Below are 20609 nucleotides of genomic sequence, written 5' to 3' on the forward strand. Positions count from 1 at the left end.
TCTTGCATCTGAAGAAGTGAGGTTCTGACCCACGAAAGCTTATGCTCCCAATACTTCTGTTAGTCTCAAAAGTGCCACAGGACCCTCTGTTGCTTTATTTTTGTGACCCTCTCACCTCCTTCCCCAAAGGGTATGAATCAGCATGACAGAAAAAACATGCTAAGCAGTTTCTTCCTGAAAGTACAACTTGGTCAACTCTATAGATCCTTGTTTTTATACAAGACATTTATTTGCATGAATTAGGTGATTATTAGAGCTACACCTTAGTCAGCTGAATGCTTGCTGGGTCAGGGATTCTTTCAGCCTGTCTTGATTTCTTTGCTTGTATCCTGTCTTCTGAGCAGGAAATGGACCATCTGCTGCTGACTTTAGGGGACATCTCTCATCATGCCCCTGTGCTCTTGGCCTGGGCTTTGCTCCGTCACACAGTAACCCCAGAGGAGTCGACCAATGCGATCAGGCGAATGGGAAGTACTGCTATCCAGCTGAATATATTCCAGTACCTGACAAAGCTGCTACGGTCACTCAGCAGTGGGGGGAAGAATGTAAGTTTCTAGTTGTCATGTTTGTAGGCTCTTCAGGGTGAGGGGGCTTTATGGTATTGGTAGTGTGAAGATATGGGGGAAGGTAGGTAGGTTAGGCCATTGTTTTTGGAAGTCTAACTCCAATCCTGAATAGAGTGCATAGTGAAGTGTTGGCCAGTAAGTGACATCAGTGTTGTTGTTTCAGCTCCTTTCTGTGTAGGGTGGAAGTTAAATGAAGTGTTTGTAGGTTTAGAAGGCAGATTAAACATTTATTTCCCCAAGTTATTCTGTTAGGGACTAGATTTGGCTGGGGAAGGTCCAGATCTGGCCAGTGATTGGAAAATCTGCTCTTTATCTATATCTATATCTATATAAGAGAGAGAGATGTATATCTCAGCCTTTCAAGAGCCTTGTGCATTGATGCATCTTGAGTCCCTCCTGTTCTGTGCCTGTGGCACACAATAATTTTGCCTAGTCTCCTAAGGGCTGTGTAATATTTTGGTCTGATTCTGTTTGTTGGGGTTAGTTTGGAGGTAGCTGTGTAGTGTTTAGTGGACTGTGAGAGATGGAAGATCAAAGATGATGATCTTGTGGTCCCTTCTGGTTCTAATGACTTTGTGAACGTTTATTACTATCATACTTATCTTGTTTGTTAAGTTGACTCCATGGATGCACCAGCAATTGCAGCTTTTGGCTTCTGCCACCATTTCCCACAAACAATTTCACTAGAACAAACTATTCCAAAGCTCCAGTAGCTGTCAGTCAGCCAGACATTGATGGAAGAAGAGCCCTCTCCTTTTTCTGACCATTGAGTGTTTCTTGATATGATTGTTTTGAAGAGGATTCTGGGCTGTGGGAGGAGGGTGGCTTTTAGACACATTGACTCATAAGAATTTAGGTGGTTTTATGTGGCACTTCACTAACTGCTGCTCCCATTTCTATTGTCTTCCCATAGATACATTGGCTAGCCTGAGGTGGTGATCCCCTCTCTATATACCTGCAGAAAGGGGCAGTGGGTCAGAGACACATGTCTATGATGTGCTAAGGAAACTGAGGGCTGTTGCATATGTTCTGTAATGAACTATACCCTGGTTCTTGAATAGGGTTTATAGTCTCCACTGTCACTCACTGACATTTCTTTTGCATTACAGTGTACTGCCAGCACAGCTTGCATGTGTATTTATGGGCTGCTTTCCTTTGTTCTGACCTCGCTGGAATTACATACGTTAGGCAATCAGCAGGTAAGTGTCAAAGGCTCATTGTGTCCGTTATCTTATTTATTATAACCTACCATAACCTAACATTCAAAACTGGCCACCTGTACTCTGGGTGCAAATTCTGTGTTTGGGATTGTATCCACTGCACGATTTAGGTAGACAGTTCTGAAAGTGGAGCCCACTGTGTTTTACTCCAAATGCATAACACAAACTTTACGGTTCTTCCAACTCTGAAAACTGTCAACATCTCTGCTGGGTACTAATTAAATATACAGGGGGGGTGGGATAGCTCAGTGGTTTGAGCATTGGCCTGCTAAACCCAGGGTTGTGAGTTCAATCCTTGAGGAGGCCACTTAGGGATCTGGGGCAAAATCAGTACTTGGCCCTGCTAGTGAAGGCAGGGGGCTGGACTCGATGACCTTTCAAGGTCCCTTCCAGTTCTAGGAGATAGGTATATCTCCATTATTTCTTACATTTTGATGGGCCAATGGTTTCAGAGCAAATGCTGGAGTATTGGTCAGAAAGAAATGGGGATAAGATATATCATAATGGCACTGAGCTCCTAGGGTATGGAGGACAGTATACTCTATTACTTCCATAGCAGATTTACCATATCCCATGCCAGTCAGTTCATTGGCAGTGAGTGTGGTTTTAGAGAGAGTTGGTGTATATTCGGGTTAAAATGAGCTTGTTTATTTCCTCCTATTTAGCTTAGGGTGTGCAGTTCCAATTTAGGGAATGACTGTTGCCACACATGGCTCACAACCATGAGTGCCTACCTCAGGGCTGAATGTCAAAGCAGGGCAGAGACACCAGACTGGTGGTATGTTCTGAATTAAATTGCACCAGCTCAGTACCAAATGTGAACTCTTGGATCATATAGCAGTCTTACAGTGGAGTCACAGACAATCTGTCTTGCCACCCAGACAAACTGGACCTAGTGATATATGGTCACTTATGTCAAAAATCACAAATATCCAAGTTACTCCCAGTCCCAAGAGACCAGTCACTCACTCAGGTCAAGTTGCATTCTAGTTCTCACGCCAAAGACAATGCTGGTAGCTAATTCTGTAGTAAACTAACTATATGTTTATTAGCTAAGAGAAGGAAATGCATTATTGAGAGGTTAAAGCAGGTTAAATATATGTTTAGGTGAGCCACAGTCTATAATTCTAAATGGTGATAGAGATGTAATAAACTGCTAGTTTCCCAAAAATCTTTTCAGGGTACCCAGATTGTCTTTGGATCTCTGTTTTGCATCAGGTACCATTCCCTGTCATAGTCCAAACAGTCCAGAGATCCCGGCTCTTTCCCTGAATCCATACTTATAGCTTCTTCTTACAGAAAAGAAGCTGACAGTGGGCTCTTTCTATAACTGTGGGAGAGAGACAAGTGCATTTAGAGTCTTTGATCTCTGATCATCACACACAATGACCACTTGCCTTCAAACGCACACAAATTAGTCCTTTCCTGCTAAAGTTCTTCATTTGCATTACACAAGGCTTCTGTCTCCTTTAATGGGTTATTTAATTACAGGAGTAATTACAATGTAAATTTAAATGTTTCCTATTACATTATTTTGTAAGGACATCATTAAGTAATTTGTAATTACTTTCTTTTGAAGGACATCATTGATGCAGCCTGTGAAGTTCTAGCAGCTTCCAGCATTCCACAGCTCTTCTGGAGGACGGTGAGTACTTTGGGACATCTTTGGCCTTTCCTGCTTGCTGTCATACTTGCTGAAATATGCTCTTTTAAGAAAGAAATGGGGTGTTCATATTCCCTGTGACGGGTTGGATCACAGAAACCCCCTTTGGGACTGCCACCTGGTGTTCTGAGACTACCCCTGCGCCCACTTTCTCTGCCAGCTTGGGGGTTTAATGCCCTGCCTGGTTTGAGCCAGACCCACTAGCCTGCTATAAACCCAGACCCAAGTCTGAACCACATCCCCCAAAAGCTGCAGGTTTAGCTGAAAACAGCTTAAGAAGTGTTCCTGTCTCCAACACCCAGATGCTCAGCTCCCAATGGAGTCCAAACCCCAAATAAATCCGTTTTACCCTGTATAAAGCTTATACAGGATAAACTCCTAAATTGTTCGCCCTCTATACCACTGATAGGAGAGAGATGCACAGCTGTTTGCCCCCCCCCCAGGTATTAATACATACTCTGGGTTAATTAATAAGTAAAAAGTGATTTTATTAAATACAAAAAGTAGGATTTAAGTGGTTCCAGGTGATAAGACAGAACAAAGTGAATTACCAAGCAAAATAAAATAAAACATGCAAGCCTATTTCTAATACAGTAAGAAAGTGATTACAGATGAAATCTCACCCTCAGAGATGTTCCAGTTAAGTTTCTTTTACAGACTAGCCTCCTTCTAGTCTGTGTCCAGCAATCACTTACACCCCTGTGGTTACTGTCCTTTGTTCCAGGTTCTTTCAGGTATCCTTTGGGGGTGGAGAGGCTATCTCTTGAACCAGCTGAAGACCAAATGGAGGGGTCTCCCAGGGGTTTAAATAGACTTTCTCTTGTGGGTGGACACCCCTCCCTCCCCCTGTGTAGAATCCCAGCTACAAGATGGAGTTTTGGAGTCACATGGGCAAGTCGCATGTCCATGCGTGACTCAGAACGTACAGGTAGCAGCCATGGTTCTCATGCTACCTTGAATGTCCTCAGGTAGACTTCTTGTGTGGATTGGAGCTTTCCAAGATCCATTGTCTGTTGAGTGTTTCTTGATTGGGCACTTAACTTGCAAATTCCTTTCTAAAGAAGCTGCCCAAATGCCTTACTAAGGCTACTTAAAATCAAACAAATACACAGCCAATATTCATAAGTTTGAATACAGAAATGATACATGCATATAAATAGCATGAATATATTCAGTAGATCATAACCTTTGCAGAGATGTGCTGCATATGCCATGTAACATAAAACACACTCCAGTTATGTCATATTTACATTCACAAGTATACCTTCACAAAGCATCATGGGGTGCAATGTCCCATTCCCTGGTTGTAGTTTCTAGCAGGGCTTGCAGAGCTAGTTTCCATTTGCGTCTCTTATATGGTTTGTCCTTAGCCCCTCCCCCCCTCATCCTGTTAAAGTACGGTCTGTGGTTGCATTGTTGATACTGAAACAAGTAGTAATTTACATGGTAACTTAAACCACGGCTGGGATTGTTTAAATGCCAGAACAATACTGTGTGCTGATATTGCTCTTGTCACATAAATGGCTGAGTTGTAGTGGTGTCAGAGATTAAGTCACCTTCCCTTGCATAAAACCTCTAATTATGCTTCGTTACAGATTTGCTCATCCATTTCCATTTTACCTTCCTACATTATACCAGGCACACACTCTCACCCAGGGGCATTAACACTAGTTGCCCATCACAGCAAAACTAAGGGCTGGAGTGATGCTTTTGTTCATGTTTAATAGTAGGTGTATGTTCCGTAGAGATGAAATTAGTGGTCTTTTGAATGGAGCCATTTGCTTAACATTTAACAACACGAAGCAGGAAATAGTGGAACCCAGGCATCTCTCATCACCACCTGGTTCTGATCAGATTTACTGGTAATGACATTTGCTTTGTTAATTTGATAAGTTTAACTTTCCACTAAGGGTCAATGAATGATGCAAATAGTTGAGTGTTGTTTTTTCTCTAAACCTCTGGATGCTAGGATTTGTAGATGCGACACGAATGTTCCAGTAGCAGGAGCCCTATGCACATTCTTCACTAAAGTTGCTTTGCTGCATTGACCCCCCCCCCAGCAGAAGAATCATGTTGATCATTTTTTGTTTAGTAACAGTTTTTCTTTTGTGTCTCCACGGCCAGGAGCCAACCGCAGGTCTGGGTATTATCCTGGACAGTGTGTGTGGGATGTTCCCACATCTTCTCTCTCCTCTTCTGCAGCTGCTCAAAGCCCTTGTATCAGATAAATCTACTGCAAAAAAGGTATGGAACCTGGCCAGAAATCTGGAAAACAGTTTGTATCTGGACAGAAAAGGAACATTGTGTCAGACCCTCTCCCCTTGCTTTGCACACACATCCCATCCTTGATGCCTTGGGTAACAACCATCAACCTTTTGGCCAAAGAGGTCTGGACAAGACTTCCTTCCGAGCCTGCCAGAAGTGTTGCTGTTGCATGATATAGGGCACACCGTCTCTCTAGTACTGAACTTGCTGCCTTCATAGCACGGACAATCCTAAGGATCAAGATAATAGAAACTGAACCCAGGTCTCCCATGTGGCACTGTAGAGTAATGTTGCTTGGGCCTCAAATGTATTTTATGCTTTGGAACTACTTCCTGCTCTAATGATTGGTATGATGTTCAGGGAGGCTAACGCAAAAAACAAAGTTCTGAGGATAACTCAGTTGCTGTTTTATGATGTGCAATCAGTAGACAAGAGTTCCAAGTAATTTAGACATCAAATGATAAACGGGGGAAGCACAGATTTCATTGCAACTTTATGGGAGCCACTTTGCCAGAACCCAGAGCTGAAGCACTACTCATAGCTTGTGACAATTGCCTTGTGTCAGGATGCTAACTTTTAGTGCTTTACTCATAATTAGTTCCTGTCTTCCTGATTAACTAGTTCAGAGAGGCATTATTTGGGCAATTCCATGGGGACAGGATGGTGGTATTTCTGCTTCAGTAGGAGTTGGCATGTTGGAAGCAGACTATGCATTTCAAGTAACCTTACCTATCCCTAGAAATGGCCTGGCTTAATAGTTCCTTTGAAAGCTCTAGTTCTCTGGCTGTATTCTGTAGCTCTCTCCGTTTGCAGGTGTACAGTTTCCTGGATAAAATGTCCTTCTACATTGAGTTGTACAAACACAAGCCGCCTGATGTGATCTCGCATGAAGATGGCACCCTTTGGAGAAGGCAGGTGCCAAAGCTTCTCTATCCCCTGGGTAAGGAATTCTGGTGGGGTCCTTCACCCTTGGAACACTTTCAGATCTAGTTTTTTATGAACCAAATTGCTTACAGGTTTTAATTGTGAAGACTGGATTCTGATCACATTCTGAAGCTTCTGACTTTGTTTTTGTTTCACCTTTTCCTCCCCCTTCCTTAGGGCTGGGCCAGACAAACCTACGAATACCTCAGGGAACAGTGGGCCAGGTGATGCTGGATGACCGGGCATATTTAGTACGATGGGAATATTCCTACAGCAGCTGGACATTGTTCACCTGTGAAATTGAGATGCTGCTCCATGTTGTATCGACAGCAGGTGAGGCAAGAGGGGAATTGGGGTGGATGTTGTCGGGGAGAGAGGAGTGTGACGTATTAGTAACATTAACATAAGATGAAAAAAATCAAGAGTAATTTCAGTGGGATTGGGACAGGTCCTAGGCACATTCTCCACTTCCATTGGAACAGCCTGTCGCTGTTCCAGAAGGGCATTGTGGCTGAGTCTAGCACCACATTGGGGATTGTGACAAGGGGAAGGAAGCAAATACTAGAGAAGAGGAGTGAGGAGGAAGAAAGGAGAGAAAGAAAGTAGGAGAGAGAGGAGAGAGTCAAATACAGCAGGAGGTGGAAAGGTTTCGTTTTTCATATTATGCTGCCTCCATAAAAGAGATCAGGAGGTGGTAAGCGCTTATAGGGAGCTGGGCAAAATTTAAGATGAGAGAAAATATGAGCAGGAGCCTTTTAAAATATCCCGCCCACCCTCACATTTCTGTCTTTGGTCATTTGAGGGACATGGTCCCAGTTTAATCAATTTCTGTATTGCACCTGGAAAGTAGATGTTCCCTTCATTAGAGATGTGGAGTAATCTGAGAAGTAACTTACTGAAGGTTAGGACCTCTCTTGTAGAGAGCGTAGTAGATCATTCAAGGAGTGGAGAGAGAGAGTGATGCTGCTTATGCATTTCTCCAGATTGTAATACTAGTTTTCTTTATCCAGATGTGATTCAGCACTGCCAGAGGGTGAAGCCAGTCATTGACCTGGTTCACAAGGTCATCAGCACCGATGTGTCAATAGCAGATTGTCTTCTGCCAATCACATCACGGATCTACATGCTGTTACAGAGGTAAGTAGCTGACCAGCGGTGACAGTTAAGTTGCTGAAGTTGCTAGAAATGGGAAAAATGGTCAACAACAAATTTTACCAAAGACTATTTAGGAAGTCTGTCGCAGAGCTGGGATTAGAATTCTGGAGTTCCTGCCTTCATGTCCTGTGCTTAGACCACTAGACCACCTTGCCTACACACAACCGTTGTATTGCTTTAACTATAATGATATAACAGTACAGCTCTCCCTAATGTGAATGCAGTTATATCTGTATAAATGCACCTGGTATAGCTATCCCTGAAGGAAGGAGAATACGCTTTACCAGTATAAGGCACCTATATAACTGTGTCTACACTATGGGTTGTACAGAGTTAACTATTTCAGCAGAGAAATCACAACCTCTCTATACCAGTCAAAAAACTGTATAGACCTGGCCTAAGTTCTAAAGATTTTATATATAATACTCTGGGTTTTTCCTAGGTTAACAAGTGTGATCTCTCCCCCAGTGGATGTTATTGCTTCTTGTGTCAATTGTTTGACTGTATTGGCTGCCCGCATGCCAGCTAAGGTGAGGGGATACCTTCTGATTTTCGTGAAATGGAATAGTCTGCGCGTGTGTATATATAAAGGGTATATTTATACTGCTCTCTCCTCTTCTAGGTCTGGACTGATCTTCACCACACAGGGTTCTTACCATTTGTTGCCAATCCAGTTTCCAGTATGAGTCACATGATTAGGTAATTCAGTTTTCTCTTGTGCCTTTGCTTCCCTTGATAATATGCCATATGAGGTGTAAGTGTTTCACTAGTGTGAATTCCAGACTTTCTAAAATCCAGACACCTAATGTTCCATTCTTGCATAATAAACTGGCAAAATCCTTATTGTAAATTCAGTTCCACTGAATCACATGTGACTGAGCTCCTTATATTTTCTATAAGGAGAAAATACTACATTTAGACATACCCTCTGATCATAAACGTGCTTAGCTTTGCAGCAGAAGCAAGATTAATCAGACATATAAAATACAAGATACTGCCCTTAAAAAGTAAAATACTTCTTAAATGCAAGGGTGATTTGTCCTGAGCTTGGTGAATCACCTTTTCTCTACTCAGGATCATTCCCCCATGTGTATTAGTTAATGTGATCCCCTACCCTGCTGCATATGTGCGCACACTTCTCCGTCATGCTTGGTTCCTATTGTACATACAATGCACGCTCTCGCTCTTTCCACAGTGCTGAGGGAATGAATGCTGGGGGCTATGGAAACCTGTTGATGAGCGTGGAACAGCCTCAGGGCGAGTATGGTGTCACCATCTCCTTCCTACACTTGGTCACAACTCTTGTCCGTGTAAGTGTTTCTGCCGTGCTCCTACATTTTCTGGCAGCAATAGGTTACTACTAGCTGGTGAGGGTGAAGATGAGGTAAAGGTGTGTACTGAATGTATGAGGTTCCCTTGGGTGGGGCCGCCTCTGGTTTCCATTTGACAACATACCCACCTTTTGTGCTGGGGCTCCTGCTTTCCCCATGATTTGGTCTTTCCAACAATCATCTTCAAGTTGCAAATTGCACTCACTCCCTGATCAGGGTGGCAGGAGGGCTCCGTCTCTTCAAAGTCCCATTAACATTGCTCTGGGTAAGCAGGAAAGGAAAGCTTTGTCTACTGCTTTTCCTCTTCGAGAGATCCAAGTGTATTTACCTCCATAACACATCTGATCTTCATTTGCTTTGAGTGCAAGAGAATAGAAATTGCTCATAAACCTCTGTCCCCGTGCTGCATTGCGCAGCACTGCTGGCAGAACTGTTCTGGCCCCTATTTCTGTCTTTGGAGTGTGAGGATTAAATGTCTTCCAACCAAAGATGTCACACCTTTGAACTAGAATCGAAATTGTAATGTTGCTGCTTTTTCTAGGGGCAACTTGGCAGCACCCAGAGCCAAGGGCTGATGCCCTGTATTGTATTTGTGCTGAAGGAAATGTTACCAAACTACCACAAATGGCGCTATAACTCCCATGGAGTGAGAGAACGAATTGGTAAGGATAGCTCTTCAAGGGGAGCAAAGTTGAACTCTGTCTAGAGAGAATGTGTCTTTCTCTGTTGCCCTCCCCCCTTTCATTATAAATGGCTCAGTGAGCACTTGGATTTATACTTTATAATGCAATGGTACCTATTGCTTCTGAACTCAACAACTGCTCTCTGAAGACTGAATCCATTCTTGCTTTTCAGGGTGCCTAATCCTGCAGCTCATCCATGCTATTCTGAATCTCTGCCCTGAAATGGATCCTCACAGCAGGTAAGGGGGAAGTGAATTTCATACATCACTGTATATGCAACAGCCCCATTTACAGTGCAGAAGACCTCAGTCACTCTTCTTTTGTTCGTAACTTGGAATGTGAAATACTAAACTGGCAACAGTATAGTGTGCTGCTTTGTAGCCTTGGTCCATCTTGCTTACGTTGAGCCCAGGGAAATGTAGAAAGGGGTGGGAGAGAGGGCAAACCCAGATGGTTATGCAAAGCTGCTGATGAAGGGAAGGAAACCAGTGGACAGACTTAATTTTATACTGCTGCAGATGTGCACATTCCAGACTGCCATCCACTTCTCTGTGGTTGGTGTGCCCACTCTGAGGGTTTGCACCTAACATATTGGGGAATGGGGGAGAGATGAAGTGAGGGGATGGTATAGAAATTGAAAGAAGTTACTTTGTGTTAACTTTCATAGTGCATGGTGGATCAGTAGGACCCTTCTATCTTGCACATTTCTAATGTGCTCATCCCTGTAGTGTCTGGGTTGATGCTGGCACTGATACATGTTGAGTGTATCAGATCAGGCAGAGGACCTTTCCTTTGATTGCTTGCTTTCCAATGTGTGTGTCCTTGTCTTGCAGCAATGCTCCAAGCCTGCAGTCCTTGTGCATCTTCAGCCTGGCCAACACGGAAGCAGGACAGGCTGTCATTAACATCATGGGCATCGGTGTGGACACCATTGATATGGTAATGGCCTCACAGTCCTGTAGGTGAGTCACATGTTCCACTCTTGTGGCATGGAAAAAGCAGCAACAAATCATACTTGAAATGTGGTTTAACTGGGTTACATGTTGCTGGGAGTCAATGTAGCTGCCAATCAGGGCAACTGTCTCTGATCAAAATTCTGAAAAAATTACCAAGAACCTGCTGCTTATTCACAGTTTTCTGTCGCTGTGCTTATTCTCTTCATATATATTCCCTAATTCCTGCAGTTGCTTTTCATTTCTGATTTTGCTTAGCCTAACTGAGTATTGCATTATGGATATGGGTATGCTTGATTGTTTCACACTTGCTTGTAGCAATGCTATTATAAAGAGCTCACTAGATTCAGCATATAAAAGTACCAAATGAAGTAAAAGGCAGGAAAATTTATAGCAAAAGTTCCAATTTTATTGCCTCCAAATCATGCCTTGAGTCCAGTACAATCTGCTAGCATGAGTAAACCATTACAAAGCTTGAGTTGCAGTGTTAGAAAGTCCTTGTGGTTTCCTGATTAATCAGTTTCTTAAAGGTGGATTCCTGAAGGCAGTACTGGGGGCTGCTTCACAACTTAAACCTCCTCCCCAACCAGTTATCAGGACAGTTACTTTTGGACACTTCAACAATGGTTAAATCCGTTTATTAGTGTGTAACTAAAGGTCCTTCTGTGCTTTGAAAAACTCTCTCTGGCCCTTAATAGTGTGCTCAGGGGACCCAGCCAGCCTTTCTGGTTCGGGAGCATTAACTCTTCAGATACTTTAACAAATCTGGTGGGGAAAGAGGGAACCTAGAATACAGTGAAAACAAATAGAAATATTGAATTAGAGATTTTTCATAGACTGATGCCACATGACTGCAGTACAGATAATCTGTAGTAGAAGTTTTCAGACTTCTTAGTCTGGACCTTAAGTATGAGTGTGCGTGCGCGCGCACGGAGTACAGCTGCCCTTCCAGTTGTGACCATGTGGACCCCATTCTCTCCCATTCATGAGAGCATAAAATCTCTCATGAATGTAGCAGTTGCTTATGTGGAAAAGTAACATTAGGAAAGTACCTAAGCATTTTAGCTGCCTTTAATGTGGGTTGCCCTTTGTGAAGAAAGTTAATCAAGTTGCTTACTTTGGCTCTTCATTTCATCTACCCTCCTATCTGTTCTGCTCCTCCCCCCTCCTGCACATACTGCTTTACCACGTAGTCCTCCTCTCCCCTGCACATTCAGGAAGCAAGGAAGAGAGCCAGCACTGTGTGGCTTGCTGTCTCTTCACGGATCACTAGCAACTGCTTCCCAGACGACCAGTGGTATACAGAAGTCAGGGGTTTTCAACTCTTTGATCTGTCATAGAGACACATGACACTGCTATATTTGGTTATTTTACAGTAGCTGTTGGATGCTGTCTCATCACCCTGTTTATACAGGTTGGCTGTTGTTCCTTAGCCAAGTTTGGTTTAGTCAAAAATAGTTCCTTAACAATAGTGTCCCCGTAGTGTTCTCCCTTTCCTCTCCTTAAAATGACCATCACTTATTTGCATGCAGCATTGTTGTAGTCATGTTGGTCCCAGGATATTAGGGGGACAAGGTGGATGAAGTAAGCTTTTATTGGACCAACTTCTGCTGGTTAGAGAGACAAGCTTTTGAGCTTACACACAGCTATTTGGACAGTTACCGTACATCTGTATCAAAGGTAGCATGCATCAGCAGTTATGATACTATGTGTGCTCCAGGGCCTTGTTTACCCATCTGTGCCAAGGACGTTTTAATCTTTTCGATACTCTTGCTTTTATATATTAGTCCTTGAATTGTCCTGGCTTTGCCTCTGTACTTCCCCTTTCCATGCTTTCTGTGCCTTGCTTCTATAAAAATGAAGTAGCATGATCTTAGAAATTTTAGATTTATTTTACTTGTTTGGTCCAACAGTTATACTCACTCCCTGGAGAATTTCAAGGGAATTGCACGCATTGCAGATTTGTGGAAGTAAGTGTAATATTATGCAAGCCAGAACCACCCCACCCTTCCAAAAAACCCTTATGTTCAGATAACATGCTATGTCTGACTTATGGTGAAGACTAGTTTTATCTCACCTTCTTGTCCCTCTGTATTATAGCCTTTGTAATATGTAAAATCACCCATAATTTGGAAACATGCATGGCGGGATGGGATAAGGATAAAGCATCAGTTTCAATTCTGAATTGCCTCTTTGTTTTCATGGAGTTATCTAAACACAGTAATAACTCTATCATTCAGATTGTAACAGCTGACATTATAAGTCTGATCTTGAACTTGGCTCTCCTCTGTGTAACTTTCTGTAAATTTTCCTTTCTGCCTGAAATTTCTTCTCCATAGTCTCTGTGCATAGTAGAATTTTTTTGCAAAGTTTTGAGGTTAGTTTCTTAGTTATGGGAGTCTGAAGAAATAAAGAAGGGGACTCAAAATTGTTACAACTTATTTTGTCTTTTCGTAACTGAGAAATGGCTTGGTTGGAAAACTTCACATTTGTTTTACATGCTAATTCTCAGTTAGAACTGACATACAGGACTGTTACCAACAAGCTGAAGTGGAAAAGCTTGTAATTATGAAGGGTCAGATTTTAAGGCTTTAAGTATAAGATTGTTTCTGTGACCGGCTTTGTGGCAGTTGTATCTGCAGAGTTTCATAAGAGGAACTAGTTGGGGATTTGAAGAGGTTATAAACTCTGCCTGTTGCCTGAGGGAGATCTCAGGTAATCACCAGAGACAGCGGAGGAGTTGGGCCCTGCTTACAGCAGGGTACCTTTGGCCCCCCCCTTTGTCCCAAACTAAGCAGCTCCTAAAGCAGATGTGCAGTTAAGGGGAAATATTGATCTTCATACTGAGGCCCCATCTAGCCACCACCCAAAACTGTGTGACCCTACTTCCAGTTTCACTCTGAGACACTGAGTGACCCTCTGCCCCAGGTATAGCAATTTGCCTCGCCTCATCTTCCTATTTCCTTGCCATGACCATTCCCATCTTAACACGCCTGACCGCCCCTAAAGATGTGTTGTGATGAAAAGGGGTTAGGAGGCCTTAAGGCTCACGCCTTCCACCTCTGCTTTGTTCCAGAACAAAAGGGAAGGGGGAGCCTGGACTTGTTAGGGGGAGGTGAGATCTGTTGGGAGGCTGTGGCATTAATCTCTAAAAAATTGTCCCTAAACTTTAATAAGGGTTAAAAAGGTTAATACAATTCAGAACCAGTTTTTTCTTTGTCTGATCGGTTTGGACTCTTTATAAGTGAGACTAATGGTAAAAACAGCCCCTTACCGATTTAACAAGCTACTGTGAAACGAAAGGCCATGTGGATCCTCTAACAGCCGCTGATATAGACAGCAGAGTTTAGAACCTTCATGAGTGCAACATTTGCAAGAGACTTCTCATTTTGCACTAACCAGGATAAGATGTGCTAACAGCCAGTGGAGGTTTCTGCTTTTAAAAAGCCATCATAGGAGAAAATAATTATGCATTCAAAATTAAGAAAATTCAAAGTTAAATTCTCTGTACTAGCTTGAACTCTGCCCCAGATACCTGTCCAACTCCCACTTGTAGCCTAGAAGCTCCCTTTTTAATATTTGCCTTCCCATTCTTCAATCCCTTTCCTCCAGTACAGATCACTGACTCCCACTAAAAATGTATACTAGCCTATGAAATGCTAAACAGCTAACACATGGAAGTGAGACCTCTCCCCATTAAAGAATAGACTACAGTATCTTATGTCTTTCCACGTACACATCACCTTCTGATCTACTATCAGACTGTAGACCACCTAACACACTGAAAAGAGAGATGCCTCTAAACAGTTACACCTTCTGCAGATTTCAGAGTAGCAGCCGTGTTACTCTGTATCTGCAAAAAGAACAGGAGTACTTGTGGCACCTTAGAGACTAACAAATTTATTTGAGCATAAGCTTTCGTGGGCTACATCCCACTTCTTCGGATGCATAGAATGGAGAGATCTATGACCCGTGGTACATTGCCAAAAGAAAGTATTTCCCATATGGTATTCATTGAACAATATATGTACTCTAAAGGGTGGGTTTATGTTCCATGCAGAAGCAGGTGAAACTCTCATGGGAGGGTGAGCAAGATATGGGGAAAGAGTTACCGTGGGTGGAGGAATCTTAACTTCAGATGTCTTTGCTTTCTAATGTTTAAGTGAATTATGTCTCAAACTTAACTGTATTTCAACAACTTTTTTTTGTCTGGTAATTAAGTTTTTAGCTTATTTTTTGTTGGTTTTAATCTTCCTCCCCCTACTCCTTGGCAATAATGGACGATACAAGAGTTTAAAAAAAAAAATTACAATTTTTTGGGGTTATTGGGTCTGTCTGAAAACTGCTTTTTGCAGTTCTCGAACTTAAAAACTTATGAGCCAATTTAACTCCAACCTAGGGAAGAAGGAAAATCACAGAACAGTTACGCACCCCAAAGACAAGGCTTGAGAATAGAAACACACTCAGACCCTTGTGCTACTATTATAAACTCAAGATTAGTTATGCAGTAGTTTTTTTGCATTATATTGCTATACTTGCATGATAAGTGAGAATGAATAGAGTTCTCTTACAACCTTTGCTCTTGCTTGATAGGACCACAGAATACTGAATTTGCTATTTGAATACTGTACAGCTAATGAGCATCATTTGAGTTGATTTTAATGCGTTCCTTTTGGTTTCTGTTTGACAACACAGCGATGAGTCACTGGGCCAGGGCCAGCTGCTGATCCAGACAGTAAAGCTGGCGTTCTCGGTCACCAATAACGTCATCCGGTTGAAATCCCCTTCTAGTGTGGTATCCCCACTAGAACAGGCACTTACTCAGCATGGTATGTACCTCTTTGTTGGACAGCCCAGGCAGTAGTGTCTGTCCCTTGCACACAGATAATGTGTAACTTGCTAACATTGGATTGAGGCATGACTTCTCTGAACAGTGCAGTTCTCATCCAGCATACCAGTGATGGGAGAGCGCCAAAGGGCATTCTCCTTCTCCAAGGGATTAGCCAATGGACATTTAGTAAATTCCCAATAATGTGGACTAGGCTAACAAGCTTTCCCCTTGCATTATAACCTTTATGGAAGCCTCTTATACAGTGACTCTGAGTATGTGACACTGGGCCCACTTTTGGGAGGGTAGCAGAATTGTTTTTCTCTTGCTCTTCACCCACTAGGATCTTGGTGGCACTAATGCTTCTGGTTCTTTGCAGCTCTGGGAGCAGTGTGGAAGCTTTGAACTATATTCTCATTGTTGACTCACCAGGACTGCTTTCAAATAGCCACCTACTGTTATTTTCACTTGTTTTGTTTACTGCTTTCCAACATGAGACAGTGCTGAACAGGATGGTAAAGCAGCTGCCAGTAGTACCTACGGCTAGACCCATCCGTTGTCCTCTTGGAAAGCTGAATTCATTCCCTCTCATTCCCCTTTCCACTCTGGTATAGAGTAGTATGACTGCCTACTAAATACTTGCTGAATAGTCTGTCTCGAAGAGCCCTCATAGGAGACTATTTCAGCTTCTCGCCTGTGATTTAATTGTGTTCTCACCAGGTGCTCATGGGAACAATCTGATTGCTGTCTTAGCCAAATATATCTACCACAAACACGACCCAGCACTGCCACGCCTTGCCATCCAGCTGCTCAAACGACTCGCTACGGTAAAACTAGTTTCTCACAAGTGCTTTCCCATGCTTTCCCTTTTTGTTGATTCTACCACTTAAACTGTCTCCAGTGACCCTCCAAGATACAACCTGTGAATGTCCTTGCTTTGAGATTTCCAACCTTGTCAAAAAGGAACATATATTAAGACTTATTCTTTACCTATTAGACTAACACTTTTTGATTGTTAAAATCTGAAAGCTCCTCTGGGTTTTATTTAGGCATTTAAATGGTGCAATTTCAGGGGTATTAATTTTAACATGTCTCAACCCAAATTTATCTAGCTGTCTGTCTGTCTTCTTCAGTTTTGTCCCTTTCCTTGTGAAATAGATGAGGAATGGAGCATAATTCCTAAAGAGGCAACCAAAACTCAGAACGATTTGGCAATTTTCTACATGTTCCATTAAAATCAAAATTATTTCTTGATTTCTCCTCTCCCACGTCCCTGCGCTCCAGGCTGAGAATTTTCTGGAATTTCAGTTTAAAACAAATATCACAAGCCCCATTTATATTTTGAGAGGAAGCATCATAGCGTTTATCTACATTTTTTAGCGTGTTTCTTCCCTTTTGCAGGTGGCTCCAATGTCTGTTTACGCCTGCCTTGGGAGTGATGCTGCTGCCATTCGTGATGCCTTTTTGACCCGCCTGCAGAGTAAGATTGAGGACATGCGCATTAAAGTCATGATCCTGGAGTTCCTCACTGTTGCTGTAGAGACACAGCCTGGGCTCATTGAGCTGTTCCTGAACCTGGAAGTGAAAGATGGGAGTGATGGGTCAAAGGTAAAACACCAAGCGTCTACATAAGGATTTACTGGAGTAACAGGATATTCCTATCTTTACATATGGCTTGGAGCTTTCCTGGCTTTGTTCCTTATTTTAGGCTTGGTCTACACTCACCCCCCAAATCGAACTAAGGTACGCAACTTCAGCTACGTGAATAACGTAGCCGAAGTTCGAAGTACCTTAGTTCGATCTTACCTCGGTCCACACGCGGCAGGCAGGCTCCCCCGTCGACTCCGCGGTACTCCTCTCGTCTAGCTGGAGTACCGCAGTCGACGGCGAGCACTTCCGGGTTCGACTTATCGCGTCCAGACAAGACGCGATAAGTCGAACCCAGAACTTCGATTGCCAGCCGCCGAACTAGCGGCTGGGTGTAGACATACCCTTAGTAAAGATCTCTAAGGATTTTCTTTATCCTCAGTATGAGTGTCTTTGTCATACACCCCGAGGCGCCTGACAAGATATTGAACATTGGTTTTAATGCTGTGTAGCCTGATTCTGGGACGAGAACCTTCTGATCAATTGGCAACAAGGTTCCCTTTGACCAAAGAGAAATCTTCCTGTGTTCTCCAACCACTATGCAAGCACCTCCTGTTTCAGTATGCTATTTCACTGCACCTGCAAAATACACAGAAGTATAAAACTTTTTTCCTGCCCCTTGAAGTAATCTGACTTATACAAATAATTTATTCCGCTTTTTACTGTCTTTTTAGATATTCCTCATAAGTGTTCTATATTAAATGTATGTGTATATGAAATACACACCTATACCATGTGCTCAAGCTTTACTTCCCTGTGTATTTTGTAGATGGAATTAAATAGCATACTGAAACAGGAAGTGGTTGGATGTAGATGTCTCTCATTTTCTCCCTCTTGCTTTAGGAATTCAGCTTAGGGGAATGGAGTTGCCTCCAAGTGGTCTTGGAACTGATAGACTCCAAACAGCAGGAAAGATACTGGTGCCCTCCCCTCTTGCACCGGGCTGCCATTGCATTCCTTCATGCTCTGTGGCAGGACCGTCGGGATAGTGCCATGCTGGTCCTGAGGACCAAGTGAGTCATTGCTTTTCTATGCTGTCTTTAGATGTGGCCTGTATTCCTTGTTTCTAGATGTATAACTCTGGCTGTTTTCAAAATATATTTTGTTTGAATGGGCTCAGTTTACCAAGCTTTCCAAATCACTCTGTGTGACTGCCCTGTCCTCAGCATTTACTATACCGCCAAACTTTGTCTCATTGGCAAATTTTATCAGCAGTGATTTCATATTTATTTCCAGTTCATTGATGAAAATGTTGACTATCATTGGGCCTAGTACCATTCACAGGCTGATTGAGAATGGGCTGTTTTAAACTCTATTTCAGTGAATAGAAAAGAACATATCCCACCAGTTCTGACCGGTTGGAGGATGCCTTTTAATTGTAACTTAGATACTTGGTGGTCAGACTCAGAGGCTTCTCAGCTAATAACTGGTTAGATCTCTTCCTCCAGTCTTCTGGTAACCTGCTTTGCATGCAAAATATTGGGGAAAATTTCAGTAGTTAGGGACGTTTATGTTAGGGAAAAATTAAACTTTCTGTTGTGAAGCACATATGCACAATTCTGTTGAAGTAACCCTCCTCTTTCAGTGTGCTCTGCACTGCCAGGTGAGTAGTGTTACTACAGGTATGGTGTGTGAAATATCTCAGACAGTGGAGTTTGCAGTGAAAGGCTGGCCGGATCAGGCTGTTCTTGTCGGGTGTGCTGTTTAGGTCCGTGGCGCTCACCCAGGGTACGTAGAGGTTTTCCCGGGGATACATCAACTCATCTAGATATTTGCCTACTTTTACAACAGGCTACATAAAAAGTACTAGCACAGTCAATGCGAACTAAAATTTCCTACAGCCAGTGATTTGTTTATACTGCTCTATGTACTATGCACTGAAATGGAAGTATAATATTTATATTCCAATTGATTTATTTTATAATTATATGGTAAAAATGAGAAAATAAGCAATTTTTCAGTAATAGTGTGTTGTGACACTTTTTTGTATTTTTATGTCTGATTTTGTAAGCAAGTAATTTCTAAGTGAAGTGTAACTTGGGGGTACGCAAGGCAAATCAGAGCCCTAAAAGGGGTACAGTAGTCTGGAAAGGTTGAGAGCAATAGGAGAAGTATGGTAACTTACAGTATTTTGTGTGTGTTTTTAGGCCAAAGTTTTGGGAAAACTTAACCAACCCCCTCTTTGGGACCCTTTCTCCCCCCTCAGAAACATCAGAGGTGAGTTGTTAATAAGGACTGAAAATAGCTGTGTTTTTCTGAGAAGTGAGTGGTGCGTGCAACTTCCTTCCTTTTGCTTGTTGCCATCTCAGAGGAAATATGGTTGGGTAAAGCACAAGGAGGAGTTCTGAGAGTGGGTTTTATTTCCAACGCTTGCACGGATTAGCTGTGTAATTTTGGATTAGTCTCCTCAACTCTCACTGCCTCTGTTTCACCATCTGTAAAACAGAGAGAACCTCTACCTAACAGGGACGATGAGGCTTACCTCCTTAATGTTTGTAAAGAACTAGTTCACTAGATGTGCAATTGTGTGTGTGTGTGTGTGTGTGTTTATATACATACGTGTACAGGATAGTTTACTCCTGTTCCCAGACATCTGAACAATCTCTCCTCCTTACTGGGCCTACCTCAGACTGATTTGGGCTCCTAAGGATTTTGCCATTCTTCTGCTTTGAAAACTTCTGTCTTCCCTGTGAAAATCCTAAGCCCCCTCCATCCAGCTGTCATACAGATTTGAATATGGTGCTCTTCCCTTGTTGGCAGAGTAGATGAGCACTGTCTACTAAGGCAGCTGCTCTACATAAGGCCATTTGATCCTTACTCCCGCCCTAACTAGAGAAGATGGCTGTGGCACTCTCATGGGTGGGACAGTTCTCACAGGAAAGTATAGTACCATTCACTCTGCCTCTAGGTGATGAGCAGGCACAAGTCTTGCTTCCATCCCTGTCAGCCCCAGGGAGGCCCAGAGGGTTGCCTTTGTGCTACTCCCTAGGCCCTGTTGGCATAATGCTCAGGAATCCAAGGGTAACAGGAAAACTGGGGCCACTTGAATAGCACAAGGGGGCTTGATTGACAGTGTGGGTGCCCTGGACTTTTTAGACTATGATCCTCAACTCTCTTTGTAGGACAGAGCTTGGGACACAGTGCTGCCAGATCTGACCTGGAGCAACAGATAACTTGCTTATGCTCTGCTTTTATTCCCTCTTTGTAGCTCAGTGTCTTGGACACTTGTGCCTTAATCATGAAAATCATCTGCCTGGAGATCTACTATGTGGTCAAGTGAGTCATTGACAATCTGTCCTGCTCTAGAGTTTTCAATGATGCTTGGGGCACCTGAAAGTGAGGGCAAAGTCCTGCCCTGTGTGTGGAGTACATAC

The 20609-nt window shown here is 42.8% G+C and overlaps 1 protein-coding gene across 2 annotated transcripts in view; it reads left to right on the forward strand.

The window, feature by feature from the left end:
* NUP188 (nucleoporin 188) overlaps positions 1–20609 on the forward strand; it is a 48232-nt gene that overhangs the window by 11931 nt on the left and 15692 nt on the right. Inside the window, exons 11-30 of one of the 2 annotated variants that reach the window (XM_034793715.1) lie at positions 345–545; positions 1676–1765; positions 3366–3431; positions 5574–5693; positions 6528–6654; positions 6816–6971; positions 7649–7775; positions 8236–8323; positions 8416–8492; positions 8989–9103; positions 9666–9786; positions 9980–10046; positions 10641–10769; positions 12674–12730; positions 15456–15589; positions 16309–16415; positions 16990–17196; positions 18079–18248; positions 19383–19452; positions 20444–20511. In XM_034793715.1, the coding sequence (XP_034649606.1) occupies positions 345–545; positions 1676–1765; positions 3366–3431; positions 5574–5693; positions 6528–6654; positions 6816–6971; positions 7649–7775; positions 8236–8323; positions 8416–8492; positions 8989–9103; positions 9666–9786; positions 9980–10046; positions 10641–10769; positions 12674–12730; positions 15456–15589; positions 16309–16415; positions 16990–17196; positions 18079–18248; positions 19383–19452; positions 20444–20511 (2297 nt within the window). The remainder of the gene's footprint in view (positions 1–344; positions 546–1675; positions 1766–3365; positions 3432–5573; positions 5694–6527; positions 6655–6815; positions 6972–7648; positions 7776–8235; positions 8324–8415; positions 8493–8988; positions 9104–9665; positions 9787–9979; positions 10047–10640; positions 10770–12673; positions 12731–15455; positions 15590–16308; positions 16416–16989; positions 17197–18078; positions 18249–19382; positions 19453–20443; positions 20512–20609) is intronic. The other variant, XM_034793716.1, reaches the window with a different exon arrangement.

Source organism: Trachemys scripta, chromosome 17 (genome assembly GCF_013100865.1).
Source record: "Trachemys scripta elegans isolate TJP31775 chromosome 17, CAS_Tse_1.0, whole genome shotgun sequence".
Taxonomy (NCBI): Eukaryota; Metazoa; Chordata; order Testudines; family Emydidae; genus Trachemys; species Trachemys scripta.